The sequence below is a fragment of the Zootermopsis nevadensis genome, unplaced genomic scaffold (assembly GCF_977971745.1).
Source record: "Zootermopsis nevadensis isolate Lab colony 2312 unplaced genomic scaffold, Znev_1.0 Znev_ptg000005l, whole genome shotgun sequence".
Taxonomy (NCBI): Eukaryota; Metazoa; Arthropoda; class Insecta; order Blattodea; family Termopsidae; genus Zootermopsis; species Zootermopsis nevadensis.
The window spans coordinates 2,516,397-2,537,757 of NW_028259137.1; the positions used below are offsets into that span (position 1 = coordinate 2,516,397).

At 37.7% G+C, this 21,361-nt stretch overlaps 3 protein-coding genes and 1 long non-coding RNA gene across 8 annotated transcripts; 1 reads left to right on the top strand and 3 right to left on the bottom strand.

Moving 5' to 3' along the window:
- Positions 1-534: 534 nt before the first annotated feature.
- LOC110829599 (alpha- and gamma-adaptin-binding protein p34) lies at positions 535-11,605 on the bottom strand. The gene is made up of 6 exons (XM_022063466.2): positions 11,333-11,605; positions 11,054-11,244; positions 8,987-9,110; positions 8,089-8,247; positions 5,672-5,860; positions 535-4,779 (listed from the first exon to the last, which is right to left on the bottom strand). Exons 1-6 carry the CDS (start codon positions 11,397-11,399, stop codon positions 4,574-4,576), a joined length of 936 nt encoding a protein of 311 aa, XP_021919158.1. The 5' UTR covers positions 11,400-11,605; the 3' UTR covers positions 535-4,573.
- A 1,426-nt stretch (positions 11,606-13,031) lies between these two features.
- Positions 13,032-15,381, bottom strand: LOC110829608 (glucose-6-phosphate exchanger SLC37A2). The gene has a single exon (XM_022063496.2). The coding sequence runs from the start codon at positions 15,379-15,381 to the stop codon at positions 14,104-14,106; it is 1,278 nt and encodes a 425-aa protein (XP_021919188.1). The 3' UTR covers positions 13,032-14,103.
- On the bottom strand, positions 15,345-20,931 carry LOC110829609 (sorting nexin-24). 4 transcript variants are annotated; one of them, XM_087343377.1, is made up of 4 exons: positions 20,757-20,931; positions 19,645-19,715; positions 19,132-19,313; positions 15,345-15,592 (listed from the first exon to the last, which is right to left on the bottom strand). In XM_087343377.1, exons 1-4 carry the CDS (start codon positions 20,806-20,808, stop codon positions 15,439-15,441), a joined length of 459 nt encoding a protein of 152 aa, XP_087199503.1. In that variant the 5' UTR covers positions 20,809-20,931; the 3' UTR covers positions 15,345-15,438. The 4 variants fall into 4 exon arrangements, with proteins under 4 accessions (XP_087199503.1, XP_021919191.1, XP_021919190.1 ...); XM_022063499.2 differs by lacking the exon at positions 20,757-20,931 and adding an exon at positions 20,287-20,548 and having other exon boundaries at positions 19,132-19,272; XM_022063498.2 differs by lacking the exon at positions 20,757-20,931 and adding an exon at positions 20,289-20,537.
- Positions 16,670-19,086, top strand: LOC147874795 (uncharacterized). 2 transcript variants are annotated; one of them, XR_015533757.1, is made up of 2 exons: positions 16,670-16,933; positions 18,706-19,086. It is a non-coding gene; the product is annotated as an uncharacterized LOC147874795 (long non-coding RNA). The 2 variants fall into 2 exon arrangements; XR_015533756.1 differs by lacking the exon at positions 16,670-16,933 and adding an exon at positions 17,359-17,898.
- Positions 20,932-21,361: the final 430 nt, after the last annotated feature.

A 21,361-nucleotide genomic window follows, 5' to 3' on the forward strand; every position in this document is an offset into this window, starting at 1 on the left:
CTGTGATTACATATATATATATATATTACAGCATTGGCATATAGATGCCTTGATAACGATTACATGATTGAATTAAATCAGTTACAAACATGGTATGGTATTTTCTGATGCATTCCATAACACAATTTTTTTTAGGTTAAATTTGTTGACTATTATTTATTAAATGAACAAAATGGACATGTGTGGCCACTTCTCTGAAGACCAAATCAGAAAATGTTTTCGTAATTACCGTGAATATCGCCATCACTTCACAAGATAGAAACAGGACACATTTACAGGAAATCTCTTACTCCTGACTGTTTAACAAAGTTACAACCTATAACCAATAAATATGTTACAAAATGTCCTATTGGCTCAAGGGTCACAAATGCCACCCATTTCTTTTCACAACACTGACGATTTTGTTACATGTGTGAAACATTTAGTCTCAGAATTTTGATACTTTCATGTCCTTAAGTGATGAACAATGCAATAAAATACAAATTGCAGTAAAAGCACCAATATCTAAAATGTGGGGAGAAAAAAACAAGTAAATAATTTTTCCATTTATTGCTCACGTAGAATAAATGGAGCAATGTGCCATTTCCTTTAATATATGTGGTAACAGAAACTTCACAAGCAGAATATACAAAAGTGAACAATTTACAACACATAACTCAGGAATATGCATACAGATTGAAAAACTCACATGCAAATTAATATAGAAACAAATGAAATTATAAATCGATATCAAAAGCTTAATAAGGGGATATTTGAATATATAGATTAATTACGCAAAATTAAATGGTACCTTGATGAGCAGCTACTAGTCTCAGTAAGACCCATTTTAATATTACCCTACCATTCACACATAAGTCTTCTAAGTGTCTCTTTTCTTCAAATCTTCTGATCAAAATTCTGAATGTATATCTCATCTCTCCATATCCTGTCCACCTCATCCTCTTTGATTTCATCATCCTAACATTTGGTGAAGACCACAAATTATGAAGTTTCTCAATATGCCATTTTCTTCAGCCTCCTGTCACTTCCTCCCATCTCTGTCCAAATATTCACCTAGCATAATTTTCTCAAACATTAAGACCTGACCTTACAAGATGAAAATCCTTAGATGTACTAAAATCATCATTATTATGTCTGCACATAAATACATTTATTTCACTTCAGTTTTAAGATGATACACCAATTAAGGAATTTATTTTACCCCTATTAGTGATGTGAACTTGGTAAAATAATATTTCATATGGTCACAAAGCTCAACGATGAAGCAGACTTGTTGAAGAGTGACAACACAGTTCTTTAACTTCAAATACAACACCTGCAGGGTCAACTGGGAGACGATTCTAATTACAGCGATCTTACTGAATGTGACAGTTAAATACTTCCACATGCCGCTCAGTCACAATTCACTGCTGTCAGTGGCACAAAAGCAATGGCCCACAGTGGCAAAGAGAAAATTGTACCGAACTACCATTACCGGCATTATGAATCTGGACATCCTCCAACAGTTCCTCATTCCTCAACTTGATGAAGATGACCAGGCAGGACGCATTCACTTCCAGCAAGACGGTGCACCCCCTCATTACCTCGGAAAAGTGTGCGAGTACCTCAACGACCGTTTCCCAGGTCGGTGGATCGGTCGGGCCGCACCAATAGCACGGCCACCTCGTTCCCCGAATCTAACGCCTTTAGATTTTTTCTTGTGGGGATTTGTTACAGATCGAGTGTACGTGCCACCCTTACCTGCAAATGTGGCCGAACTCCGAACTCGAATTACCGCCGCAGTTGCCGAAGTGACACCGAAGATGCTACACCCCATGTGGCAAGATATTGACTACAGATGGGACGTCTGCCGCATAACAAATGGAAGTCACTTTGAACCATAAAAATCCGATGGACACAAAACTTGAAGTGTTTGACTACATTTCTATGTTCTGAAATTATATGTTTCTCCTATCAGTTCACCAATATCTCGCCCTCAAGTTTAAACTGGAGTTACCTAAATGGAAGAGAAGTGAAATGTGGAATTATCTGATGTTGATTTTGTGAAATATGATATATGCAAGAATAAGCAACAAACATAGCTCAAACTTAAAAAAATATGTACAAAACAGACATCCCACAAACTCAACAGCATAAATTTCCACATTTCATATTTATGAAGCTCACATACCAGATTACTTTAAAATGTTCATCTGAATTCACAAACAGAACTTCAAAAATCAACTACTAACATGGCTGCTGAATTTTGCTTACAAAACGTCCCGTTTCATGCTCGTAAGTTTCTTTTACATGCCGCAAATCTACGACATGTTTATCCAACTGTCAAACACATATAGCAGCTCAGCCATTTTATTCTTATTTCTTATCAGGTTTTTTGAGAAAACTAAGAATGACTCAAGAATTTGAATATGCCCATCACAGACATTTTGTGCGATAAATCTATTTCAAAAGATGACCTCCTTTGGGATCATCTGTTCCAAGATAATGGGTAAAGATAATAGGTATTTTCGTGAAATCAGAACAAACTTACTTTTACCAAAAAATGTTAATAATTACCTGTCTCCAAACTCTATGTAACTGGGCCCATTGCCCAGTGGATACAATATTACTAGATGGGGGTCCCAACTTTTTGTTGGCTTTGATCTATAGACAGTTGGCAGGACTCCTTGGATGAGGGATTGGCCCGTCGCAAGGCCTCTACCTGTACACAGGATAGCACAACACAGAAAGACGCGGACAAACATCCATGCCTTGAGTGGGATTCGAACCCACGGTCCCAGTGACCAAGCGGCACGAGGCAAATGCCTCAGACCACGTGGCCACTGTGACCTGTAGAATATACATGGAAAACCAGCCATACCCAATAAATCTGAGGCATTAATGATGCTTCCTGCATATTGCGGGAGTCCCCAGTATGACTTATCCCAGATTTGTAAAAGATACATTGCATCACACTGAAAATAACTGCACAATCAAAGTACTGGCATCGAGTCTGTTTGCCCCATGTCGAGAGAGACAAAGAAATTCCGTCCCTCGACATTTAACTTGTGAAATATGTTGCAGTTATGAGAAATGATCAGAAATAAAGTTCACAAGGTCCGTCATTAACCAACAGGAAATACAGAACATACAAAAGCTGCAGCGTAATATATCACTTTGGCAACACTGCGCAGCTAACTTACCCAGCTGCACAAAGGCGATGTGCAGCGACAGTTCACAATTACAACCAGGTTACAAAATCCATGCAGTGATCCAAACTTTATGGATGAAAGTATCATCAGCCAAAACTGATCACCAGCTCACCAAAGTTCATGGCGAAACTCCGATGTCAACATACAACTGTCTCGGAAACAAAAGCCTTAGGGATCGGTCAACTTTGGAAATTTTTCACTTTCTTTTGACCAAACAATTTCCACTTTTAGTATTAACAAATAATTACAGAACATTCTGAATACAATTTTTTTAGGGAGAGGTACTTCTGTACATGGGAGTTAAATAAGGCCCTGTGCCAATTAGCAGACCAAAAAACACACTTCTTCTAAGTTTATGTAAATTTTATTGAAAATAAATTAAAACACTAGAAGTTATGAAAGTCCGTAATAACAAATTAAATAAATGAATAATGATATTAAGGACAGCATAAAGCAGTGCTTCCCAAACCTGGGTAAATTACCCAAAAAGGGGGTAAAAGTGGTTTTTCTTCGGGTAACGACACGCCTCGGAATACACATTAAAATTTACCGTAAAAGCGTAGAAGTACTCTGAAGAAAGAGATCGGTCATCGTGCACTGATGCTCTAAAACAGTCCTGAGTATTTATTTGATATTTAATAAATACGCCATACGCTTGTTATTAGATTCAATCATTTTTGCCGTTCTCGCACGCACGTGGAGAATTGAAAAAATATGTCTACCCCTAAACTAAAGTTAGTGAGTCTAGTTGTCTAGTCTAAACTGTAGGTGCAGTGTGCTGCTAACTATGGCGATGTGAGGTATGTATCGCGCTGGCTGCGTTTATAAATCGAACCGTACACAACTGGAAAAGGTAATCTTCATTATATAATTTTTAATTTATTTAAAATAATAAAAATTTACCTACATTGGGTAAAAAGGACTTTCTGATTAGCGGTTTTGGGTAATGAAGGAAAAAGTTTGGGAAGCAGTGGCATAAAGCATCAAAGATGCATGAGAAATGTTCTCCACTCCGGAATACGGGTTTCGCATGTTCACAACACTTGCCTGCCAGGCCGCCTTCATCACAGGGACTTTCTTAACTCTTACAAACAGTACACACCTTACACAAATTCTCAATATGGGATTGTGTAGGCAAGTACAGATTAGATATTTGTTCGTGAACTGACGGGTATCAAAGACCATATCTGAACGTCAAGCTGTATGAGCCGACTATAATAACAATTTACACGCAATAAGAAAATCAGAAAATTACATTGGTTATTTTACTATTCTGGTTCAATATTTACCTGGAGTTATAGAAAACAAGATATATACATTCATATAATGCACATAGTTTCAAATAAATAGTGAAATTACTGCGATTAAACTGTTGGTACCATTCAACCAAAAGTACTGCCAGATTCACCGAGACCATCCAATTCATCTGCGTCACCGCCGATTGCACGCCAGAATGCCATAACTACCTCCTCAGCACAGGCCTTTCTCTGATCACTTGGAAGACCTTGAACGTGCTCCTTCATGTTGTGAAGTTGTTCAAACAGGGATGAAAATCCAGCCACCCCACCACTGTCTCCTAACAACTCATCTTTAAAAACAAACAAGAGTTAAATATTATTAAGTTATAATTTATTTAATCTATATACAATCTACAAGATGCACTTGATGCGAAGTACGATGATTTATTACAAATCTTGTCCCAAATTTGAGACTTTCGCAATTAAAAATATTTACATAAATTTCAGAAATACCTCATGCCTTACAAACATTAAAAACACATTTTGTCTTCACCTTATTACAAATAATATTCTGGCTTTTCCTTCACTGCTGGAAACGTGTAAAGACTGGCACCGATATATTTTGAAGCATTACAGCAGTGGTCCTCAAGGCTTTTTTGGGTGCCCGCATTGTTACAGAAAGAGGTTATACTGAACAATGAAGGCTGTTCAACCATGAACATTATAAAATCAAAGCGCAGATCTCGACTTACTGACGCCCATCTTGACGATTGTTTGCGAGCAGCAACATCATCCTACACTCCCAAATTTGAAAAACTGTCCGATGAAATGCAGCGCCAAACATCACACTAACTTCCCACTTGAGTAATAATAATTGTACTTATAAAACTACGTATTTTTGATTGCATGGTTTCTTGTATCGCTAAACGTCGTGTTGTTTTGTGTATTATTTGGTGTCCATATCTTATTTGTCCAGCGAAAAGAAAATTTGGCTTTGTTAATTGGTTGGTGCCCGCCACGATCTCATAAACTCTCAAATGTGCCCGTAGGCACAAAAAGGTTGGGGACCACTGCCTTATAGAATAATGGAATAAATGAAATGAAAATCAAAATAGAGAAACCCAACGAGTCCTGCTCACTAAACTGCATCAACCATAATAGCGTATACTAAAAAATCAATAATCACGGTAAAATAAAACATCGTCCATAAATTAAAACCTATTAACGAATGGCAATGCTTACCAATTCGGTCCTCAATGTCATTTATATTTGCACCAGTAACAGATGCATCATGTACTGGTTCACTATGTGCACCCAGTTGAACATTCTGTAAATTCTGAACTAATTCGGACACCGGGCATCTCTCACCACCCACAGTTTCACCACCATTCAACATTGACTGTACGGTTCTAGACAAATGTTGAGGTTTACCTGCAAAATTAATTTCAATACACAATAAATGCGAGAGCTGGCGTAGCTCAGTCGGTATAGTGACTGGCTACGGACTGGGCGACAGGGGTAGAGGATTTTTCCTCTAGCCTCTGCGTCCAGACCGGCTCTGGGGCCCACCCAGCCTCCTCTACAATGGGTACCGGGGTCCTTTCCCGGGGATAAGCACAACCAGGGCGTGATGCTGACCACTCACCCCCATCTGGTGCCGAGGTCAAGGAAGAGAGGAGCTATACCTCCACTCACCCCAAACGCCTACATGGCGTATAGTGGGACAGCTTTACTTACTATAAATGCCCATTTCTGTTACATACTTTACTTGTATGATGCCAAATGATCAGCACCACAGCATCTACAATGTAACTTAGTACTGACGACAAACAACAGTTACCAACAAAATCCCTTCCAGGAGATAACAAATGTACTCAAGCCACACCACATCCACATGATAGCACTTATAAAGTGCACATAAATTTTTGCAAAAAACTGTGTTGCCTCATCATTTTCCGACAATTTATTTCTTGGTGAGGGTGATTAAAATTAAGTCACGTGAGGCATTAATAAATTCATATAAAGTATAACAAACACACTACGGTGGTCTGTCTAATCCCCTGGCTAATATACAACGCAGAATTGTCAGTGTCATAACCCAGAAACTACTTCAACCCTGAAGACGGAGGGAATATATTCTTTGGAAACACTGGTAACCACCTACAAGACTATGTAATGTGACAACCCAGAAGCCACTTCAATTCTGAAAATAGACGCAGTATGTTTCTCTGAAACACTGGTAAGCGTGTATAAGATGACACAGCATCATGCCACAATCAACATCTTCACTGTTACGAGAACCTCAAATCTCACATTCTGCAAAAAAAAGTAATATGGTACTTGTTGGTTATTGCGACACAAAACGGGAGAGTCGGATATCTGGACTTGGATTGGACGGAAATTGAGCATGTGTATCAGTATACCCGCATACTCGGTTGTTGTTGTTTATTCCGATAGCCGGAAGTCGTACATAACGACGGAATTTGAAAAGGAAGGTTTCAACCACTTGAAGGTGAACCATCGATACAACTTTGCTGATCCGGAATCCGGTGCACACACCCAAATAATAGAGAGACTATGGGGATCAGCTAAATGGCGGAATAAAAAACAGAGAGGCACAGCCCGACATTGTCTGGATTCATATTTAGCCGAGTTCATGTGGCGGCGTACAAATGATAACAGCGATATTTTTAGAACGATTCTAAAATCTATAAGCGAACTTTGGCCGTCGGAGACAGGTTGTAACAATTAACATCTCAGGCATATCAAAATAAAATACAGTAGGGCACCGCTTATACGGCGGGTTAGGGACCAGACCCCCGCCATAAAGCGAAAATCGCCGAAAAGCGGATCTTTGCCTTATTTCACTTGCAAATGCATATCAAAGCCTAATAAGATGTTACACTATCATATAGTAAGTGCACAATAGCGCTAGGCCTAAGAAAACGATATGAAATAAAATGAATATCAGTAGTACACACATTGTGGCTGGTTTGATCTTCAATCCACACAACTAAAAGTTTTTCCACGTCGGCAATAAGGATATCTCTTTTTCTTATGACTTTAGAGTTCATTCGTGTGGCACTTTTAATTCCTTTAACACTTTCTCCTTAGCGTTCACGATGGCACTAACAGTTTTGCGAGCTAAGCTTAGCTTACGTCCTATCTCGGCCATAGACATGCCTTGTTCACGAAGTTTAATTATATCTAACTTGGTATTTAAAGTAAGAGGCTTACGACTCCTCTTTTTATCGCTTCTACCCTTTGACGCCATTGTAATTACACTGTAGAAACACAAAAATATTACAGTTTGTAATAACTTTGAAAAATTGCCAGAAATACGGAGACGCGGAGCGTACAAAAGCTGTAAACAGATTGAATCAGCGACGAGAAAATGGTGCCGGACGCACTTCTCTGACTCAGCTGTTGAGCGCCGTATTAGCGAATCGCCGTAAAGCGGGGCCCTACTGTATAATAATTTGTCATTTATTGAAATAAAATATAATAACTTTCAAGTATATGTCATTTATCCACACATATTAACCTAACTTAACCTAACCTATTTTTAAAGCGATGTGTCCCGATAACCCACAAGTACCAGTAATATATATACATATATATACACACACAAAACATGAAATGTAAATGTTCCTCTCTACCTTTCATCCGCAGATTTGGCCACAGATGAGCATGCATGGCTTGAACGACTCGTTTAATGCCAGTTGTTTCAATAAAATCTTGTTCCGCCTCCCACTCTGTATCCAGTTCTGGATTCAGCTCCACAAGCTCGAAGCCTTGCTCGACGCACCACTCTTGGGCTGAAATATTTGTCTTTACATTTAGTTACAGCCTTTGAGGAAAAAAGTAACTAATATAATGCATTTACATACACAGAATGCTTTAAAAACCTAACCAAATAAAAACTGCAAAGATTAACATCCTTTTTTTTGACTGTGTCATGTCCTGAACAAAGTTCAGATGGCCGTGCATCACACTACCATACTGCCAAACCATTAACCATGAAGTTAAAGTTAAGTCCAACTGGTAGTCTCATAGTAAGGAACTTAAACCTACCATTACTACTTATTAGTTTCAATCAATAATTGTATAACCGCCACGGTGGTCTAGCGGTTAGAACGCTGGGCTTGTAATCCTGGGGTCTCGAGTTCGATTCCCGGCGGTGCCCGAATTTATAACTTGTGTTGGGCAAGGCCGTGGTCTAGGCAACACGGAGTTTTCCTCCGGGGTTTCCCCGGGGCATCCCAACAATTACTCCACTTTCATCATCATCTCGCAAAAAGGGGGTCACAGCAAGAGCGTTATATGTCGTGGTCCCGATCAAACCCATGTACTGATGGGTCGTGAATCCTGCTAACCACCAATGCACACCATGCTGAATGGTGTGTACTGGACACTAAGTTCAAGTTATGAAGAGTGATCTTGTTCGCCATACACGGGCAAAGAGTGAATGGGAAGTGAAAAGAAGCCATTGCTTAATTAGAAAGTTAATTACTGCAATACGTGTGACTGTAACCCAGTGTATTTAAAACAAAGTACCTGTCACTCTACAAACTCCAACCGATGGGTTCTCATGACATCTTTCACACAAAAGTATTTGTACTTCTGGCTCAAATTCTTTAAGGAATGAAAGCCAACTCTCCACAGCAGCTAAACCATCATTCTACAATTAAACACAAACAAGTATCAAGTAAAGTCAAAATAAAATGCACTACAGTAACCTGAAACAACATTAAGCAATAAAACAATTACTTCAGATCTTCAACCCTTCAAGTTCAAGACTTTCCCTTAACTCGAAACAGCCGAGCCAGGTGCCCGAGTCGTCCACTTCCTTCCGCATAACACAAATTTAATTAGATGTTTGTTTATACTGTTGACAAGAACAGGCTCACCAACATATTTTTTAGTGTCCCTTCCTGGGGCAAAGTGCGGCTGGGACATGACGTTAACCACTCACCCCCATCTAGTGCTGAGGTTAAGAATCAGTAGGAGCTATACCTCTTCTCCCCCCCAAGCGCCTACATGGCGTACAGTGGGAAAGATTTACTTTTTTTTCAGTAATTTTTAGTCAGTGAAACAGAGAAGGAAAAATTATTTCTGGGGTGACTCAGTCAGCCCATGCCTTTCCACATTAAACTTTCACTTCCTGTCACAAAACTAAAACCACGGTGTCTCAAACAGAGGCAGCTCGCACAGATGTGAGAATGAATAAAAACTAACGGCAGACGTCCTCTAAATATTTCTATGGAGAAGACAATGAAACAAAGAGGTAAAAAGATGTGTTCCCTCAAAATGTTCGTACCATAGCTACAAATACAAATTCTCAAAGACTTGGACCTAAACAAAATGCTAGGATTGCAAGTTCTAAACCTGCATGTTTTTCAATATTTTTTGATATTGACAATTTGGACTTGATCACTCACTGTACAAATATTTGTATTTGTTCCATTCAACAAATGTCTCCAGACAAAGGGATGCTAGGGGGACAACACAAGAACTTCAAACAATTATCGGCTTCCTACATCCAAATCAAGAAATCTCAGTATCAATGAAAGTTTGGAGAGAAGTGAAATAGGTATAATTTTTATTCAGTGTGCAGTGTCCAAGAAAAGAATTTCAATTCTGCTTCATGTTTTATGTTTTGACAATATCATGGACATACAAGAAATAAGTTAGGTTGATAATTTAGCTCTTGTTTGACAGATTAATTTTAGATAATTTTGGGGCTGTGACTAAAACAGATGAATAAACTGGTTGACTTCAGAGTAAGATGTAGATTATACATGCATGTGTAATAAAAATTCCAGGTTTAAACTTCTACCAGACTACACTGTGCAACAACCAAAAAGACAGCCATCTTCAGACTCACTGTTGTGAAAACCTCAAATCCCATAGGTTTAAAATACATGCCCATACAGATACAAGAGTATGATATACAATTTATGCTGTAAAATAACTGCAAGGGGTATATAGTGTTTCAAACAGCACCTACGATGTGGTGATATATCTAGTGTCATCAACAGCTAATTCATGTAGAATTGTGACTATGGAAAATTGGTTATGTAGCATAAAATATGCACCAGACATTTTAACAAAAAGATAACAATGACTGGTACACTATAAAGTAACAAGAGTGAGATATTTCCACAATTTGTAACTACTAGAAGCAGAGAAGATTGTAGCAGTCAGTTTAGATTTCAAGAGGACATGATAACTGTCTTACATCATTAGCAAAAGGGGGTTACACTGTTATCTATTATGCATTTTGGAGGAACCAATGATCCAGGGCGAGAAAGAAAGCCTGAAATAATAACAGAACATAATAATCCAAATGGTAGAGTTGACAAAGTGGATGAAATGGTCAAAAAGTACAGTTTCAAATATATGTAGAAGACCCAATCAGAAATATCACCATTATTGTATATATCACACAATAAAACTCTGTAAGAAAGCAGTTCTTTGTACAACTACTTTCTGAGGCATTTCTATGACTAATTTACACATAGTGGCCTCCACACACTTCAGAATACTTAAGATAAAGCAAACAACTTAAAAGACATTTACAAAATTCAACATCTTTCACAATACACTGAGATTCATGAATACCTTGTTACTATCAAAATGTATAACAACCGCTTCAACAGACATAGCAAACTGCTCACTACCCAAAGTTTTCTTTTCGACAGAGCACAAATTGACATCTGTGGTATAATACTTTGTATCAATATGCCAAGGATAGGCATAAATTCCGTCTTCTATTTGGCTTGGCTTGGGAAGTTCATCAACGCCCAATATCACTGAAACGAAATAGCCAAAAAGAGTGTATTTGCAATATAATTAAAGACCAAAGAAATTTGTAGGCATGGCACACATGTGGATAATTACATTTGATTATTTCTTGGGGATGGGTACTTGTGCAGCTCGCTATTACAGCACAAGGTTTTGGTTCCATAGTTTAAAAACAAAGCAAAAGTAGTTTCTAAAATAAAAATGACAGCTCAATATCCTGCTTCCATTAGTTCAACAAACATGGATTCTTACTGCTCCAGTAAATTCTGAACAATTACTTGCAACAGAGAGGTTACTACAATCCACCTACGCTCTGCTACTCACACACTGAGCCTTCCTCAACCAATACGGCCACAGATTAAAACATATGGTAGTGCCACAACCTCTGTGGTAATCAACTGTGGCCGTAACCCTGTGATAAAAAAACAAAGTACAGAATTTTAATTTTCAATGCCAGAGATTGTCCTATTTCGGTTGTGTTACATTACCATATAACAGGCTACTTAATTGTGATACAATAAAAGAGTGATAGGAAAAATACTAAACAGTTCAGACCACCGTTCTCTGGTAACATTTAACGTGCTGCCAACCTCACTGCTGTCTATTCTATACATATCACTGAACTCTATACCATGGGTGCTTCTGTGATGTAGTTGTACTATTTGGTTCCATTATTGTATTAATTATATTTGTAATACTTCGGACCCTCTACACAGTTTCCGTAATATGCTACCAAAATGATATGGCCAGACTTCATACAGGCCTCATCTTCCACAACCACAAATGTTCTGCAAGACATGACCAGTACCTTGGATTTGGTGTCAATATTTGACTGGTGTATAAGATCACCTAAGAAATCTACAATCTTCTTTTACAAGGCATGCATTGTACCAATTCTTGATTCAACGAATATCCACATTCATGTTTTTACGAGATTTGAAGTTCTCATGGTGAAGATACTGATCTTCCACATTCAAATACTGCATGGACTTTTAGGTAGGCACAAACATTTTAGAAGACCACACTGCCTCAAACTTCAGCTTAAGTTCTCCCAAAAATTTACTGTCTAAAAAATTCAGTGTACAACCCACACAACCAATAATAAGTTATTCTTGCTCACTAATTCTAATTGAGAAATTCCCGGCTTACATTCCGAAACAAATTTGAACAGTGAACTTCTTTACCTCCATTTCAGATGATGTCCAGTGTTCTGTAATAAAGTTGCTATGTGTAAGTGCAAGACTATTTTCATGCTCTAATATCTGTTACAATAGAGAGTAGCCAATAAAACATTAATTGAATGATAAAAATTCTTCTATTCATAGTTCAGCAAGCTTAATATGCATCATTACATTAAATAAATGGATAGACCCAGTAAAGGAACATGAACAAAACAGAGAAGGGAAAAGTGACCACACATATAATAATACAGTCTTAGAAGAGGATACAGGAAAATGGGGAAGGCTTTGTCACCAGATGATACATTCTTATTGTAATGACAATGGATGATAATTTAAAAAAATCACTATTTTCTAAAACTGACTCAACCTACCACACTCACGTACTGGAGCTGTCCAATCTTAGTCTTGGCTGGAATGTTAAGTGGAAGGCAATATTCTTTCTGATCTGTGGACACAATGAATGCTTACCGCTATGAGCCTGACTCACTGACATTTTAAAGGTAAACTTATCTTTTTACAATTTTAATTACCCTCTTAAAGGTTAAGAGTTAAAATGGAAAGCCCCGAGGGACACTAATAAGATACCAACAAAAACTGTAATAAAAACACCAGCATTAATTTCATCATCATGTAATTGACCATAAAGGACAGTTAACTAGCATAAGTATCATTCAGTACAAATCACAGATCTCTGTAACACTGAAGAAATTATTAACATCTTATTAAGTTAATATCAGAGTTAAAACACAGCATTTAAAAACACATATGACATTCAATCACAAACAGCATACATTTAAATCATAAAATGAACCAATATTCCACACTGCTGGTAATTTAATTATTATCAGATCCAAGCAGGATTAAACACTGACTCTTTCACTGCCAAGCTCAAGCACGCCCATTTCCTAGATAAAGCCGATACCAAATATAATAAAAACTGTTGCATCATATTTATTGAATTCTAGCAACAGACTGCAAAGAATGAAGTTGGTATGACAGCTGACCTTACCTAGCAAAGATCATCAGAACTACAACCAAAAACATTAATTCATGTATCAAATACCATGCTGAAAACTATAATTTTACAAAACCAAACTGGAGGTCAGTTCTTCAAAACTGAGGCAGTGAAAGTGTTAGCACCAGAAGGGTATTACGAGGGGCAGTCAAAAAGTTCCCGTAATTGTGGTATAGCATTGTAATGGTAAGACATATGGCAACACTTACCTAATCACCTTCAAAGTAGGACCCTTGTGCACACACACACTTGCTCCAGCGATCCTGCCATTGTTCGAAGCACCGGCGGAAGGCTTCGTTTGGAATCTTCCGGAGTTCAGCCGTTGCATTCGATTTGATGTCCTCCATGGTTGCGAAACGCGCCCCCTTGAGGCCCATTTTCAGAGTAGGGAACAGCCAGAAGTCACTCGGAGTGAGATCCGGAGAGTATGGTGGTTGGGTGATGATGGGAATGCTTTTCTTGGCGAGGAATTGCTGCACAACCAGCGAGGTGTCGAATGCGACGGCCGAACTCCGCCGGTGCTTCCAACAATGGCAGGTTCGATGGAGCAAGTGTGTGTGTGCGCAAGGGTCCTACTTTGAAGGTGATTAGGTAAGCGTTGCCATATGTCATACCATTACAGTGCTATACCACAATTCCAGGAACTTTTTGACTGCCCTACGTATATAAATTCAATGTACCGTAATACCATCTTCTAAATGCATCAAGTTGTTGACAACCATTTGTCTCCTTTGTATATACATTGCTTTCAAAATTAAGAAGGAACTAACTGATAGTAAACTTACAACAAGGAGGAATACGGAATTCCAGCCATACATATCTGACATGAATCCTATCAGTGGGCCTTGGATTACAGCTCCCATGCTGCCAAAGCCATTTATAAGACCAGCGACTGCTGCGCCTACATTACCACCATCCTTCTCACCAATTTTCACTGCGACAGAGCCACCAAGGAGTGCGTCTAATCCACACACACAAGCGCCACCTACGCTTAGCATGACAGAATTATAAGCCATTCCCCATACAGCAGTAAACATGAAGAGGAGGAAACCAGCTGTTCCAGCAACAGTGGCAAGTAATGCAAGCACAAGGGAATTGTAACGATCGGCTGCAATTCCGAGGAACACGCTACCTAAAATGCCACCAACATCAAAAAAGGACACCAGCAATCCTGTATTGGCTGCCGAGTAATTTAGTTCCTTCATCAAATAAACAGGAAACCACAGATAGATAAAATAGCGGACCACCTTGTTACACAACATCGCTACTGCCAATTCCAATACCATGGGCAAACGCCATAATGCAAGAAATGAATTCACCTTGTTCGACGAGGCTGTCTTTTCTTCTACCGGCTCTTTGCCTGGTATTATAATTTTATAATCTTTGGGCATTTTTAACATCAACCATGCTACTACAGCCAACATCATTACCACCACAGACAAGGGGCAATAAACAAAGCGCCAGCCGTATTCACTATAAAGATATCCTGCGAGTCCTGAAGCAATTATGCTTCCACCATATGCAGATGTATTTATAAAACCAAACACAGAATTAAGTTTGTCATCGGAAAACCAAGCTGATACGCACTTACAACAAGCGGGCCATATCGGACCCTGAGCAGCTCCATTAATGAAGATCAATATCAAAAGGATCCCAAAATGATCCCACGATCCAAACGAAAACATACTTATTCCAGCAATGCCAAGGCATATGGTCACGGTATGACGAGGTCCCATGCGATCGGCAGCTGAACCAAGTACCATCTGCGCCAGAGAGTATGGCAACAACATTGCTGTATCAAGGCAGCCAAGCTGTACCTGGCTGAACCCTAGATCTTCCTTCATTCCCACTTTTAATGCTCCTAGCGGTTTGCGGACCAGGTACGTTGCTCCATAGAGCACCCACACGCATATGAAAGTAAATATCTGCAGAACTTTTAATTGAGCCATTACGGACAGTTTTTCACAAAATATGTTTCAGCGATAAAAACAGTTTCTGATCTGAAGTCATTGAGAGTTTCCATACAATCCCAGTAACACGCCTTGAGTTACGACATCAGGTAAATTACTGTTCTCTTCTACTTGCATGTATGGATCCTTCTTATAATTATATATTGGCTGATGGTCCATAGATTTATCTTCAGCAGCAAAATCCATGCATCTGCGAAGAAAACAGTCATATAATTTTTTTTACCAATTTTAGTTTTTTGGTCGTCTTCAATCACCATTATACTTTCTGAAAAACTGCCAAGTTTCAGGAGATGGGTCTTCCCCCCATCCTCAGGTGAACTTACACAGTTGAACCCATCAGAAGTAGCTAATCTTGATCCGCGGAAAATGAGAGATGAGCTCGCTAGCCTATATAATCCAGCTGTGCAAAATTCTATTTGTGGTTAATAACATGTAAGATAAATATTAAATATTTTGGTTGAAAGGCCTACATAATTTTAACAATTTATATGAATTGTCTGGGGAATAATTTTAATGCTCAAAACTTAACAAATTAATAATTAGTGACTTTTAAGTTCATTGATATACAAATGGAGAAAAACAGATGTACAATGCTACCAAATTAATAATTAACCCTGTGAACAGTAGTAAAAAAATGTTTGGAAGCTGTATATTAGCCAAGATTGTCAAAATTTGGTCACCCATGCAATATTGTGTCCCTTTTTTTAAGAAGTATTTTTTTAAAACTGAAAACTAAACCAAAGAAACAAAAAATAATTCACCGTTACAAACGAAGGCTCTTCTTGCTGCCCATACTTACCAATCCTGTATGCATTTAAAATCTTAAACTCTTTCATAATTTCCAATTTCAGTAAATTAGCACAGGATTCCCAAAGTTTCCCATAATATTTACATACAGAAAAATGTTCTCTGAATTCAAAACAATGTAAATTAATAATACAGGAATCGTCATATGTAAAAATGCACATAACATAAAAAATAAATAAAGACAAACTTCTTAAGTATTAAAGTGGAAGAGAACAAAACAGAAGTAACTTTAACATCTAGGATGTCTTTAATAAAGCACATTATCTTATTTTGAAATTAATATCAGCTGACGCAACTCATCTTCAAAGCACAATTACTTGAACAACACATCACAGCCTCCCGAGACAGATGCAGAAGATAATGAACCAAAAATATGCTGGCTTTCATGGTGCTATCTCTCAGACTTTGGTCATAAGAACGTTATCAAGAAAAGGACTAGTGACCTCGTATGATGTTAAATTATTGAGTTTCATGCATTCTTAGTTACTATGCGGCAAGAACAGACTGTGTGTCTCAGTTTTCTTTCTATCTGTTTTTAATGCATTTCCCCTTTCTTCGTATTATTGCCATATGAAATCAAAAACAATATATTTGCAGTGTATCGACTCATATTTGCAAATAGTGTTGATTTGAACGTGGCAATAATTGTATAAAGTGAAGCTCTCGCGGCGACCGAAGTTGATGAAAGACTCTCAGGCTACAAGCTGCGTCGAGTTTCTGAAAGGTGAATAAACCATATCTTCTGCCAACGTTCCTGAAATATCTTGACACTTCAACAAGTCACTATTTTCTTTCTTATGCCCTTAAACCTTATCTAAGAGCGATGATAGGGGACCAAGGGATGTATGGAATTGAAACAGAGTAAAGAATAAAACTAGGAAGGAGACTCATAGGAGCCCTAAACTCAAATTTAATGGGACAAAAATATCACAAAAAGAACGAAAGAGAGAATATATAAAACAATGGTACAAAGCGTGGCACTGGAAGACCGAAGTAAAGGTCAAGAAACGGAAGAAGAAGAAGATACCCTTAAAGCTCCCAACTTATTTTATTTCATGATTATTATATTTTATCTTTCCCATGTCCTATGTCCTCCAGCTTACTTTCATAATCACTCATTTATGTAAACTGACATTTAATTCAAAATCTTTACATGCTGTAACAACCTTTGTATTTTCTTTTCTACAATACTTTCTTTCGGAGACCTAGTCCATGACACCTCCAAGGTACGTGAAAAAGTCTTGCAAGGACCCTGAAAATGAATGGCTAATGATGCTACAATAACAAACGCCACATTCAGCAGGCCGATGGTGGATTTTGAGCCTGCTCTCAAGAAACAACCTAGCCTCGGTATCCCACATACTCATATTGAATCTCACTTTACAACAGGGCACAAAAGGGTAAAAGGTAAAGGACACAGTCTGGAAACTTTCCGATCGCACCTCGTAGGCGTACAGGGGAGAGGAGGTATAGCTGCTACTAATTCTCAACCTTGGCACTGGATAGGGGTGAGTGGTCAGCATCACGCCCTGCCCGCGCTTTGCCTCAATCACACATATGGGGATAAATCAGAGGAGCTAGAAACAGCTGTACCTACCTACACAAGACAATGAACACAGTACTCTGAATAAAGCAACAGACCAATTTAAATAAAACAAATTATACTCTGCTCCATGCAAAGCAGAAGAGGTAAGTCAGTGCTTTTGCTGCTATTGTCTTTATTTTAAATTTGTGACTGTTAATGTTTGTTTTCCCCTTATAAATAGCTTTAAACAGACACGGCAAATGAACAATGGCCTCCATTATAAACTCTGATGAAAATTAACCCATCAGTTTTAGGGTTATGAGAGAAAGCAGGTGGTGGGTGAGCAAGGACCTTCAATATAAAGTTAAAATGGTTCTCGAGTTTGAGATAACAAAGCGTAAAAATATCTTGTTGAATATATTGAAAAAGGATGGACACAAAATGTGGTTATTCTTTCTACAGCTTTTGTTTTTGAAACATTTTTGATTCTGTCAATTATTTAGCAAGTTATGGACAAAAGTGTCCATAATTATTGTCCCAGTTTTAACCAAAATTCAAATGTGTTCAGTAAATTTTAGTAAAGCTCCACAATATCAGATTTAATAAAAATCTGTTCTGAAGTTCTTGGGTTATTATATATGGACAACTGAACAGACATGGAAAACTAATAGGTGCATTTTTTAAATTGTTAGCCACAAATACATCAAAAATACATTTGTGAAGTGCTAATTTTCTTCAGGTTGTTACTGGCAGGGTTGTAGAGCCAAGAAAGAACATATATATATATATATATAATAGATCAACAAAACATTTCCTGTATTATGTATAATATCCAATTACAGCCAAACACAGAAATAGAAACCAATGTATGATACAAAAAAAACAGTAAGAAGACACAATATAAGTAAAAGGGCTAAATAATATGCATAAGTGAAATATACTCTTTGTTAAAGATGTCGATGCTCTTACAGACTGCATTGGCAGAAGAAATACACCTAGATGAAGAACTGGCCTTGATACTATGATGAATGGAAAACATGAAGTATTCTCTAATGGATCTGGAGGAAACTCAGAAGCAAACTGAATCCAAAAATGGATGGGCAGCAAATCTTGCTTTAAAAGTAATGAGAAAAGAGCTTCAAGATGCCTCCTCAGGTCAAGTGAAAGGAAATTTAACCTAACTAATATTTCTCCATATTTATAGTTACATAGGCCATTAAAGAATCTGGTATAACATAAAGCTATAAATTTCCTTTAGTTTAGTAGATTCAGTGGTAGTAATGGAAAATAATAATGTATGAATAGCAATAATATAGCAGAAAAATAATAAAAACAACAGAAAAATTGGAAAAGTTGCTATAGCATCATTATATAAACTAGGAAAAAAAAATACTTACTCAAGACTGTCTTTCAATTTCTTTACCCCAAGAAATGCCAGTACTTCTGCTCTACTTGGTCCAAACCTGAACATTGCCTGTAAATACTGTTCCAGAGTCTGTCTTCTTCTTTCCAGAACCTTTGGTTGACAGCTACGTACCCTTTTTGGTGGAAACAATGGGGTACTATAGCATTTTCTCAACTGGTAACCAGAGGAAGACATAGGTGGTATTAAAACAGAATATCCAAAACTGTAATGCACTACTACCAATAACCCTTGTTATTGTCCTGGACTCGTATGATAAACACGTTTCACCGTCATAAATCGACTGCAACATATATTCTTATTACAAGAGAGAAGGTTATTTGAATGAGTATTTTATTCGTCTGATACAGTACACGTCATTATGTCATTATTCCATGAAGCATCATTTGTATCAATTTAATACCAGAGATTGATAAAGATGCAATCATACTATGTCATTACTTTAAAGATTTATATAACTCAACATTTTACTTAGTATCAGAATTACCTCTCTGTGGAGACAGTGGAATGCGCTGTAACGCCTTTCAACTCGAAGATGTTCACCTCCTTCCAACACTTCTACAACATAAACATAATGGGGTTTCTGTGGTGGTTCGTCCACTAAACGATAACGAGGTATAAATATTTGGGTCATTGAAATGCTTCTTAAAATCTTAGGCATGATGTATGCATGTTACGTCACTTTTAAATATAATTACATTTTTTGTTTCTACTGCGTTATAATATCCCTACTAAAACATAACAAAATCATACGAGTTCCCTTATACCACGGTTTATAGAGTAAGAACTACCGTATATGACAGAGATGTATCTTCAACACGACACTGAACTATAATACAGGGAACGGAAACAGGAAAGAAGTGAAAGGAATTCCTTTGTAGTACATGGTGGGTGATCTAAACAAAATTCGGTGTGTTTGAAGATTTCTTGCTTGTAACGAATGGCAAATCCTTCGAAACGACCCGGCAGGCTTGTTAAAGTGGTATGATAATAAGTCTCAAATTCCTGGCAACTACGGTCAATATCCAGATCCGATGTTTCGTGATTCATAGTCATTTAAGCTACTTTAAAAGATAAAACAACTCATCCTGGGTGAGGAAAATACATGATGTAAAGGCAAACTACACACACTAGTTAACCAAATGACGTTGGTTTCCTTTGGACCACACAATAAAGCTGATGAAAATGGTTGTCTTCCGGGTTGTAGCACCATGTAGTCTCGCAGCAGTTCACAAACGATTCAAAGGTCTTTGCTGGGTCCTTCAAAAGGCCCCATCGCCGCCATGAAATGTTGGGAAGCTTCGACTAAGCTATACAGCGTTACAACCCAGAAGACAGTCATCTCAATGTCACTTCTCAATTTGTACACTTATTTCTTTTACTTTAAAGACAAATTTCACAGCCTTTAGCCTTTATTAAATTTATATTTTTTAACTTTTTACATGCTGGCAAACTTAAGGAAAAATTGACAGTGGAACCACGGTTCTTGAGAATCAGACGTAAATACGCAAACGTAGTTTTGGGTGAAGTGGGATGCGCCTTTATTTGTCCTTATTTACTGATCGTTTTACATATAGGTTACATTAACCTTACTCTTACCATTCCTGAGGAATGAACGTTTAACGGTGACTCGGCGCTGGATCTTACACATCTTCGTAATGAACGAATGACCCTTCCATATAGACGTATTTACGTCAAAAGAAGACAAGCCTAATTCTCTTACACGAGTTCACAAATGCAGATGAAAATATTAAATGTGATGAACAATAATAATAAATAGGAATCCCTTATCTCAAACTTTGTTCAATTGTAAGAGACCACGATGCCCACAGGCAATGATCAATTTAATCAAAACTAAAATGGAGAGTGTGGAGGGCAGTATCACAGATTTCTTAATAATTCTTTTATAAGATAAGTAATAGTGATATTCTAAAACGTTTTTAACAGCACAAAATTATCTAGTCTACGACGCACTTCTTCAAGCGATTCACAGCTCAGCTCTTTCTGCAATAACGAAAGCGGATTGTTGACGGCAGTAATGAAACACAACAATGTTGCATAAACAGATAACATAACAATTAGTTTCTTAGGTAAAGGAGTGGATTGCAATATGGTTTATACAGGAAATTATACAGAAACAAATTTATTGAAGTGTAATAAAAGATTTCCTTCTAGGATTCCCACTGTTCCAAACATCTTACGAG